Source organism: Ascaphus truei, chromosome 5, assembly GCF_040206685.1.
Source record: "Ascaphus truei isolate aAscTru1 chromosome 5, aAscTru1.hap1, whole genome shotgun sequence".
NCBI lineage: Eukaryota > Metazoa > Chordata > Amphibia > Anura > Ascaphidae > Ascaphus > Ascaphus truei.
Genome location: NC_134487.1, coordinates 291,196,852 through 291,208,008, shown reverse-complemented (window position 1 = coordinate 291,208,008; position 11,157 = coordinate 291,196,852). Strand labels below are relative to the sequence as shown.

The 11,157-nt window shown below is 43.0% G+C and overlaps 1 protein-coding gene across 3 annotated transcripts in view; it reads right to left on the bottom strand.

Moving 5' to 3' along the window:
- Positions 1-608: 608 nt before the first annotated feature.
- The window catches only part of TMEM178B (transmembrane protein 178B), a 172,458-nt gene continuing 161,909 nt past the window's right edge, over positions 609-11,157 (bottom strand). For all 3 annotated transcript variants that reach the window (XM_075602628.1, XM_075602630.1, XM_075602629.1), the window contains 2 exons: positions 4,164-4,301; positions 609-2,427 (listed from right to left, as the gene is read on the bottom strand). In XM_075602628.1, coding sequence (XP_075458743.1) covers positions 2,177-2,427; positions 4,164-4,301 — 389 coding nt within the window. In that variant the 3' untranslated portion in view covers positions 609-2,176. The remainder of the gene's footprint in view (positions 2,428-4,163; positions 4,302-11,157) is intronic.

Sequence of the window (11,157 nt, the reverse complement as noted above, 5' to 3'; positions counted from 1 at the left end):
TGAGTAGGGGCTCACGTCTTTGTAGCAGCGGCGAGTGTAAACAATTTGTCACTTACGTTTCTTCTATTTGATGCAGATCATTAGTCAGAAGCGTGTTACTCCATTTCAGACCTGGTGGAAATATTTATCTCTAAGAGGGGGGTAAAAAAAAAATGGCGGACAGGGATGCAGAGTTTGATGCTTCCCCATAATCTTCATTCAGCCGCTCCCCGAATGACACAGAGCAAAATAGTTTGCTGCATTGACATTGAAGCTAATTAAATAAAGCCCCAAGCCTCTGTTCCGGCCCGGGAATCTTTGACCGGAAATGGACCAAACGTCTGCTTCGATCTTTATTGAACTAGCTCCCAACACAGGCTGAGCAAAAATGCCCCTCTCTCAGCATCGATGTAATGCCAAATTGACTTTGATAAATAGCACTCAATATATATCAAGCACAATATGTTAACCCCATGCAGAACGGCAGTAATTAACTATTCCCTGCTTTACACCTACATCATATGGGACAACAATATTTTGAGGCAGACGTCTAAATTAGACCGACTGGATTAGCCCCACTTCAGACTATAAATCAGACTGCGTGTCAAACAACATAAATTGGGCACAAATGGAGGGAGTACCTTGATGAAGGTGCTTTTATTAGACACTCATTGTAAAATGACAGATTGAATGATAATGGCAAATCATACATAGCCCTCTCTGTTCCTTATAGTATACAGTTGCTTTGACTTTAATCCTTGTGGATCTGACCCCCAAATGATGTTTCTGTTGATAGGCAGGCCCTAATAATATAAAGGTATTTTATGAGTGAATCCCCTAAAGGCAATTGTAATGGATAGATGGGCATTTCAGACAAATGATGGACATAAGATAGGCACATTTCTGTAACCTACTCGAACAGAGCAAGCATATTGGTTTTCTATGAAAACAAAGGCTGTGGTTTCTTCCCATCATGTCTGCCATTTTTAATTCCCCTGGCCTGCAAACCCAATTTTTTTTTATATCATTACCAACCCTCTTTCCTGCTCCCTTCATTAGTCCAAGTGACATGTACAGCTTGTTTACCGATAATCCAACAACACCAAGGAGCTGGGCCTTTTTAATTCCTAAAAATCAGAGTTCTAATAATGCAAAGGTACTGGTGCACACAAAGATCACAGTTTTTTTTTTTTCATGAGGCCATCTCCATTGGCAGTCCAGCCTGTGTCATGGGGCCTGCGCGTGAGGCCTGCGCGTGAGGCCTGCGTGGGGCCTGCGCGTGAGGCCTGCACGTGAGGCCTGCGTGTGCCTTCGCGTTGGGCCTGCACGTGAGGCCTGCATGTGAGGCCTGGGTGTGGGGCCTTCTCGTGAGGCCTGAACTAAGGCAGCTGAGAAACAAAACTCCACAGATAGACAAGCGGACTATCGGATCAGTTTATCCCTGCTCTCCTGTTTATTCATAGATTTCATTGTTATCCTTGTTAATGACGATCTTTCCCCAGTGTTTTTCACGCCTCCACTTAATAGGGAGGAGAATTTCAGGGATAAAAGTAACTCTTCCATGGGGGGGGGAGGTGGAAAGAGAGAAAAAACATTGTGGAAAACTGACTTATAAGGAAACAAATTTTGCGGTCCCCCGTGATACCCTAATCCTTCTTGCTTTTTCTTGGGTGTGGGGTGCACAGGAACCTTGTGTGCTGATTTAGCTAACCGGTATCTTAATATTGGGCATCTTCTAGGGACTGATGCAACAAGCCACACTTTTCAAGGTCAGAAAAAAAGACCTGTCCGTCCCTTTTTGTGTGGACGGGGGGAGAAGTATGGACATGAAAGTAATTGTTCTGGCTGAAAGGATGGATATGATAGGAGTTCATGGAAACAGTTTGTTTTTTGTTGTTTGAGTTAATGTGGACACCGGTGATATGAGGCTATCGTCTCCCAGCAGAGAAAACAAAAACATTGACCAGTAGGTTATATACAGCCCATGATATGGCAATTCCTCTCCCAGTATAAAGATATCACTTCTATGTTTTAGCTACCATAGAGTGTCAAGTACCAACATCACTCCCTATGTGGCATCCCTATGTAGCCACGTTGGAATGAATGAGGTGGGTGAGGGGGAGATTTTCATAGCCCCAGGATCAGTTCCTGGATAAAGTGGTTCATCTCTCTTTTGATGGGCTCTTTGAGTACGTTATTAGCACACTGTCCCGTTCTCGGGCCTGGATTTGGGGCAGTTGGTCCTCAGGACTGGCTGCACGGAGGGGGCCAACGTGCAGAAGAAGCCGGAGATTAAAGTCAGGCCCAGGCCCCCCCAGGCACAGAACATGGACCACCCGTAGCCATGGCTGATGTCATCAGGCAGCCCGTACAGGTAGCGAGGGTAGCGGGACAGCTCAAAGTTGATGCCTGCTACACAGGTGCACAGTGAAATGATACAGAAAGTACCTGCAGGGGAAAGAGAAGAGCCTTTTAATGCACAGAACATGATGGCAGAACCCCTAAAGTTTGTTAGACTTTCAAATTATTAACAGTGTTGCACATGGCAGAATTAATACAAATTGTTCCAAACAGCATGCAATCTAATTTTGGTACCTCAGGCACATGAGATGGAGGGATTTACCAATAGCCACAGGAAAGTAGAAGTGAAACTTGAACTAAGGTGTCACACCTATTTCGGCGTTAATTCTAGATATGATCGAATTGACCGAAATCCGTTTCCTGGATTTTCTTGCATTCCCCCCCCCCCCCCCCAAAAAAATCTGTTTTGCGGTGTAAAATCCAGAAACGGATTTGGTCGGTTTTAATCCGCGCGGATTCATCAAAAACTGCCATTGCATACAACCATGGGACGGATTTGTAGAATCCAAACCGCGGATTCAGCAATCTGCTGGCGGAGTCTTAAGAATCTGCATCCACGGATCACTGCATCCACGGATTGGATTCTACAAATCCGTCCCCGGGTTGCAGAATCCACGTATTCGTATTAATAAAAATTCTGCAAAACGTGAATCGCCCTTTTTGAGATTGATCCACTGAAATCTGTGTACCAAAGGAACCGACCGATCTGCCGCGGGTCCAAATCCGCCAAAATTCTTTGCCTATCTCTAGTTAATTCCCATTGATAATGGGTTGTGATCTTAACCCAATGGAAACAATGGATTGAAGGATTATTTGTACTGAAAGGGGTAATTTACAATAAGTATCACAAATACAACACTTACTAGTGTTTGATAGCCTATGCTTTCATTAGATGTTGAGACATCCTGTGTGATAGTGTAGGGCCTGCATTTTTGGCTATACCTTGACGTTTGGTATGCAGGCTTACGACGCTTTGGCCAAAAGGGTTTAACTAAATAACCAAGTAATTATTATTATTATTATTGAAGTATTTAAAATTTATACTTATTACCATATTTGTTTTGTCAATCGGATGTAGCATTGGGCACCCCTGTCTTTTGATAGTGGTGTTGGCAAGACCCTTAAGATCTGAATACTACTGCTTCCCCAGAGCAACATTACTAGTAATTAAACCTTGGTGGTCTCAGCTCACATTTGAACATGGTAGAATGAAAGGGAGTGATGACAGGCTGGAAATAAATTGGTACCTACAACAGCCTCCTTATCATATCTGTGCTGTCTTCTGATTTGTTTCTATAGTTCCAGGTTTAGTCAGTGGTGTGTTCATCAAGATATAGGAGGAAAGCATTGATAAATGTGCAAGCAACAGCAAAGATGCTAGAACAGTAGTTATCGGCTCTACCGGTGCATCACAGCCAAAGCTTGAACTGTAGCTGCATTGGGCCTGAACAGTGTAGATTAATTATAGGTTGTGATTAATGGACCAAGAAGAAAGGTATTCATAGATGTGATAGTGTGCCCAGAGCTTTTGCTCTCCTGGTGACCTTGGGCAACAGTAAGTCCCTTTATCTCACTGTGCTGCAGGTACTCAAAATTAGAGTGTAAGCTCTTTGGTGCAGGGACTTACTGTGCCTGCTAAATTCTACATACAGCGCTGCATACACTATAAGTGTTATACAAGAAATATTATTATTATTATTATTATGATGATGAAGGCTCAGCGTGAAGCACTGATACAATCTTTGAGAAAGCTAAGCTTGTGGTTTAATGATCTGCAACTCATCTGCCCACACACTCAATTTAGGGATATCAAGCTGCCTTACCTCCCATGAGGAAGAGAAGCCCCGCAACATACTGCATGAGTCCCCTGTCCCAGCAGCACCCCAGCACTCCGATAACCCATCCGAAGAGAATGATGGCCACCGCCATGCCCATGAAACCAGCGGTCATCCTGCGTAGATCTGCAATAAAAGACAAGGCAAATGTGTTAGAAGCAAGAGACGCAGCCAGAGCCCAGAGAAAGCCTCCAGTGAATCAGAGTTCCCGTCAAAGCTCTTGTTCAACGTAATATTAGGAGACTTTGTTAGTTCACCTCTCAACAGTCCCTGTCATCAAGCACTATAATGTCCAAGTGACAAAGTCACACAGTGAAAGTGACAGATAAAAGACTAAGAACTAATTCTGCGCCTCCTAGCAACAATGTGTCCGCAATGTTTGCCCCTGTCTTACTCTGCATGTGTCACCGTGTGATTTTAGTAGCGAATGTTATGTGTGACCATTATTCCTTTTCGCTTTCTGGCTAGTGGTACATGTCACATGTATGAAACTCGTGTGACGTGGCACTTCTTCTATTTCATGCAGCGCCAAGCCGAACATTTTCAGAATCGAAGTGATGTGGGCTATGTAGTTCTACAAAAGGATCTCGGGGCCATAACACCTGTCGCCCCAAAGGCACCTCCCTAACGGAGGCTCCCCAATATGCCTTCCCTGCCCCTGTCCACTAAGCCAGCGTGGAAGGGGTTAACAGCATGAGGACAAGAGCCACTTCAAATACCACCTGCAGTCCATGATTATCCCCCCCCCCCCATCCTCCCTCCAGCATGCCTGACCTGAGATACTGTGCGCTGCTATGCTGCTTTGTCATTTCTACGCAAGAATCCCGAGTCGCCCCAAAAGCGGCAGCCAAAGGGTGTCGCCGTTTGTTAATGTTGCAGCTGCTCTATTGCAGTCTGAAACTCACCAGCCCTCTCATTCCCCTGTGCCCAATGTTTCAGCTTACCCTGCTTATAGACTGTAAGCTCTTTGTGGCAGGGCCTCTTCGAACACATTGCAGGCTTAGCCTACCTCTTCTAACACAATTTTAATCCTGTCTATAAATGTTACATATGCCCATAATCATATCTCTGACTGCCCGTGAAATATCGGCAAACAATATATAGCCTTTGTTTATTTCATGCAGCCATGTATTATTAGAACTGTGGCTTTTTCTGTTTGTCTCTTGTGTAACAAAATAATTGTATTTAATTATAGTTGTTCTCAAACGGACTGCAATGTATTCTGATGTCCCCTTAAGTGGAGGTGTGTATTTACTTAAAAAAAATAATTATGATGATCCACCTAGCTGCAAATCTGGGGCAAAAACCAATGCCAAAAAAACAGCACCAGATTAACCGAAGGGAAACCTCTTTTTGATTTCACTGATTTGTTTTATCAATGTGGTGTTGTTTTTTTTAGTTGTGCACCAATTGTGCAGTCGCAACACTTTGAGAAATAGAACCTTGTGTGTCAAGGCAACTATGGATCAAACCTGGTTCATATTCATCTTGTGTTAATGTGTTAAAGGAGTTATCCGCTGCGTTTTATTACAACTGGGTGCTTGAAATTCTGCGTCGGTGTAGGTCATTCTTTTTATCGTTATTCGGAGTTACCTGGTTCTGCAGTCGGAAGACTTTGGCAAATAGGATCCAAAAACCAGGGGTGGGCAATACCACTCCTTAAAGACTGTGTTTCAGCATAGGTGGCTCAATCAGTGGCTCAGTCTTTGATTGAGCCACCTGTGCTGAAGCAGGGATATCCTATATTTTTTTGGCCACAACCTTGGATATGGTAGTAGTGGTTCATTATTCTCTGATGCATTAGATTAGCCCCATACATTACTGGCAACAATGTATTTATTTTATTTATAAAATGTTTTACCAGGAAGTAATACATTGAAATTTACCTCTCGTTTTCAAGTATGTCCTGGGCATAGAGTTATGATGACAAATAATACATGGTTACATTAAGTGACCAGGATTATACATTATATACTAGACATTGCATGCACAGTTAAAGATACTGCAATGTGATGTGGGCATCACAATATATTATCTTTTCGTCCCAGAATAAGGCCGGAAACATTATATTTCTCTACACAGGGTTTATTTACAGGGTTGATTTATAAAATAACCGCCTACTGGCCCTTTAAGTCAAAAGATATCATAAAATAAACGCCTACTCCTCTTAGGAGACCAACTATACGACTCTGGCCATTTCTCACCGAGCCGCCAGCTAAGCTGGTTGCCAGCCCCAAAACATGCCCTATCATATGCAACGTTCAATAAGAAAGTCTCTTATCTGTAATTGTTAGGGTTCCAGGTAATTCCCTCTGGACCCTGCGAGAGTTCAGAGAATCCCTCCTCTGTAGTTACAAGGTTATGGATACGACATCCCTGCCTCAGTGCGGTCTCTCATCCTTCACTCTTCTTCCTGGGATTCAAACCCAGGCAGTCCCAGCAGGCTCCGCAACCACCGTCCAGTGAGCCTAGGGGACTGTATCCTCCAGCTTCACCTTGCTGGGGGAGACCTTTGTCTCTCTCCCCCCCTTCTCTGAGGAAAAGCAGTCTTCCTGTGTGTAGTCACTTCCTGACTTTTAAAACTTCAGTTGATTCAGGAGTCCAGCCTGATTAGCTGCAGCTGAACTAGCTTCTCTAGGGGGAATTTACTCCCTGTTGGCTGGAAAGCATACTATCTGCAACACTCCAGCCTGTACAGGGACAGTGATCATATCACAATATGTTATAGGCGTGTATTACAGTGACAGACCAGATTACAATGTGAGATAGCTTTAGTTTTGAAACAATTTAGACTGGTGGCGGCAGTGAGAGTCTCTGATAGATTTTTCCCGTTAAATTAAAGGTATGATTGCGTGTATTCGTTCAAATGTAAATTCGATACAAGCGCAATGCTTATGCTTTTTACCAAAGTATGTACATGGGACGCTAACACAACCACTAAGCCAGGGGTGGCCAACAGTCACTAACTGAGGCACTGATTGAGCCCTCTGTGCTGATGCAGGGATAACTCTACTGTCTTTGACCGTCCGCTCAGCCTAACCGCTATGTTGAGGTAAGTTACCAGATAGCCCGGTACAAAGGGATATATTAAATATAGAAACAACACAGTGTGTGAGATAAGACAATCACACTAGATCCCCCATCTTGCACTCGAGGTATATATGAAAGTAATTGAAGATGACATAGTAGTCATAAGAATGTAGATACTCTTATTCTTAAAGGAGGAAATAACCATTAAGTTTGATAAACACCATGCATAATATATGGTGTTTATTAGCCTCCCACTAATTATGAAATACAACTGTTATTTAAACATGAACGACGACGTAAGTGAAAATATTTACAGTGGATTAAAAATCCCCATAGAGAGGTAGCTCAAATATTCCATGAACAAGTAATATATTTTAATGAAGATATGAACATCCACTTCCAATTGTGAATGGATATGTCCAGAAATATACTATCTCCATTGTGTATCTGACAACGTATTAAGTGATACCTATATAGCTATAGTAATAACCTCTAAGTGGCCACAGTATGTGGACTGTGTTAGCCAAAGTAGGTCACATATACAGTTAGGTTCGAAAATAATTGGACACTGATACAATTTTCATAATTTTGGCTTTGTACGCCACCACAATGGATTTGAAATTAAACAACCGAGATGCAATAGAAGTGCAGACTTTCAGCTTTAATTCAAGGGGTTGAACAAAAATATCGTATGAAACGTTTAGGAATTGCAACCATTTTCATACACAGTCCCCTTATTTCAGGGGCTCAAATGTAATTGGACAAATTAACACAATCATAAATAAAATGTTCATTTTTAATACTTTGTCGATAATCCTTTGCAGGCAATGACTGCTTGAAGTCTGGAACGCATGGACATCACCAAACGCTGGTTTTCCTCCTTTGTGATGCTTTGGCAGGCCTTTACTGCAGCTGTCTTCAGTTGTTGTTTGTTCGTGGGTCTTTCTGCCTTAAGTTTTGTCTTCAGCAAGTGAAATGCATGCTCTATCAGGTTGAGATCAGGTGATTGACTCAGCCATTGCAGAATATTCCACTTCTTTGCCTTAAAAAACTCCTGGGTTGCTTTTGTAGTATGTTTTGGGTCATTGTCCATCTGTAAAGTGAAGCGCCGTCCAATCAACTTCGCCGAATTTGGCTGAATCTGAGCGGACAATATATCCCTATACACTTCAGAATTCATCCGGCTACTTCTGTCTTCTGTCACATCATCAATAAACACTAGTGACCCAGTGCCATTGTAAGCCATGCATGCCCATGCCATCACACTGCCTCCACCGTGTTTTACAGATGAAGTGGTATGCTTCGGATCATGAGCCGTTCCAAGCCTTCTCCATACTTTTTTCTTCCCATCATTCTGGTACAGGTTGATCTTAGTTTCATCTGTCCAAAGAATGCTGTTCCAGAACTGGGCTGGCTTTTTTAGATATTGTTTGGCAAAGTCTAATCTGGCCTTTCTATTCTTGAGGCTTATGAATGGTTTGCACCTTGTGGTGAACCCTCTGTATTTGCTCTCGTGAAGTCTTCTCTTTATGGTAGACTTGGATAATGATATGCCTACCTCCTGGAGAGTGTTCTTCACTTGGCTGGATATTGTGAAGGGGATTTTCTTTACCATGGAAAGGATCCTACGATCATCCACCATTGTTGTCTTCTATGGACGTCCAGACCTTTTTGTGTTGCAAAGCTCACCAGTGCGTTCTTTTTTTCTCAGAATGTACCAAACTGTTGATTTGGTCACTCCTAATGTTCCTGCTATCTCTCTGATGGATTTTTTTTTTTTTTGCAGCCTAAGGATGCCCTGTTTCACTTGCATTGAGAGCTCCTTTGACCGCATGCTGTGGGTTCAAATGTGAATGCCACACCTGGAATCAACTCCAGACCTTTTACCTGCTTAATTGATGATGAAATAATGAAGGAATAGCCCACATCTGTCCATGAAACAGCTTTTGATCAATTGTCCAATTACTTTTGGTCCCTTGAAAAAGAGGTGGATACATATTAAAGAGATGTAATTCCTAAACCCTTCCTCCAATTTGGATGTGAATACCCTCAAATTAAAGCTTATAGACTGCACTTTAAGCCCATATTCATTATTAAACTGTAACTTGAATTTATTTTGGTAAACAGCCGAAATAACAAAAACTTGTATCATTGTCCAATTATTTCCAGACCTAACTGTATGTATACATATCACTATGCTCACAACAAAATCTCCTAGCTTGGGGGAGATTGAGTTATCACTCCCTCATTCGGAGCCCCAGAGACTCCTGGATTGGAGCAGATGTCAGCATTAGCTCGGCTCTTACTACTAACACATGTTATTGTCAATTATAATGTTAATGCAGTACTATATTGTGGCAACAAGAACTCATAGACCTCTCACTCATGTCATGTATTGAGAAAAAAATGCCATGATTAATATATAGAGAAACATGCCATATAGGAGCGCCCACGAAACAGTTGAACATTAGATTATGTCAGCAGCGGTGTATGATACAGTGTGATAGTCCCCCTATATATCAGCCTTCATCGGAGGGCTTTGATGAATCCCTTAAAGTAGCCGCATGCAGCATGTACTAAGCCCGTAATAGTCAATGCTGGCTGATGCTGTGTATAGAGCTTTTATGTCCAAATGATCTCAAATATGTGGCGCATCATATATAATATATGTAGAGTGGAACATGTAGCCATACAGCTTAGTAGTAAGTAGATAGAATAGTATTAGCCAATCTTATTGATGCATTATGGAGCGTATATGTGTAAAAAAACACTGCCATACAACCCGATCTTGAGTGCTTCTCAGAGGTAGCCGCCTCCCACGTCGACGCGACCGTCGGGGCGCACTAAAACCCTACGTACATTTTGCGTGGTTACCCACACTTCTTCAGGGGTGGAGGAGTCAGGTACGTAGCTCTGTCTGATGCAGGGATCTCCTGCATACCTGACCTGCTGGTGGCCCTTAAGGTCAGGAGCTGCTCGCCCCCATCATAGACCCTTAGGCTGCGGTCCCAGTGCATTCTGTAGTGCGCGCGCGGCGGGGGGGGGGGGGGGGGCGCGGCGCGTGCACTGCTCTTCACTGCAAATTGCGGTCCTGAGAGAGAAGGTGAGTTTGCAACGGGAGGGGGCGTGGGGGTGGAGGGGGGGGGTTTGCAGGGGCTTGGCCATGACCTCACGCGGGGGCGTGGCCACGCCTCCGTTGCAAGTTCCACATACAAAGAAATTGTATGTGAGAAAATTGCAGTACAGCGCGGCTGCTAAATACGCCGACGCATGTACTGGGCCCGGATAGACTGGGGGTCGGTGCTTGTGCACACGTAGAACGCACTGGGACCGCAGCCTAAAGCACACTAAAGCAACATTATAGTTGTCTTATACACAGACCCCGAGTCTACAGACTCCAGCAATCTGCTTAAACATTGCATGGTGGTTACCGTCGGTCACATGGCGAGAGAGAGAGAGAAATAAAACCCCACCATGCAATCTGGAAACCGACAGAACTGAGAAATAAATACTCCAATGATTTTAATTCTTCAACCCTTTTTTTTGCCAGAGGAGATTATTACAACTCATTGCAAAACATACACAACCATTAAGATAAAACAGTGACATGAAAGTATAGTGAGAAGGTAATCTGTGTCTGAAGAGTTTACAATCCAGGGCACAGGAAGAGTGCACACTGTAAGGGGTTAAATCAGCACGGAGAATGCTTTAAATTAGGATTAGAAGGGCCAGAAGAGAATAGTAAAATAATTTAGGAGACATTAAAGCTACAGATCAAGCAATATCCTACATGTGTTTCTTTTTTTAAATAAATCAGTCCTGTACTCTGAGAAAATACTTCTAACATTTTTTTTTAAAACAACTCTGAATGACATTTTTTATGTATTATAATGTAACAAGCCTTTTTGTTTCTATAACAACCATTTACAAAGTCACACTGACTGCAGAATAC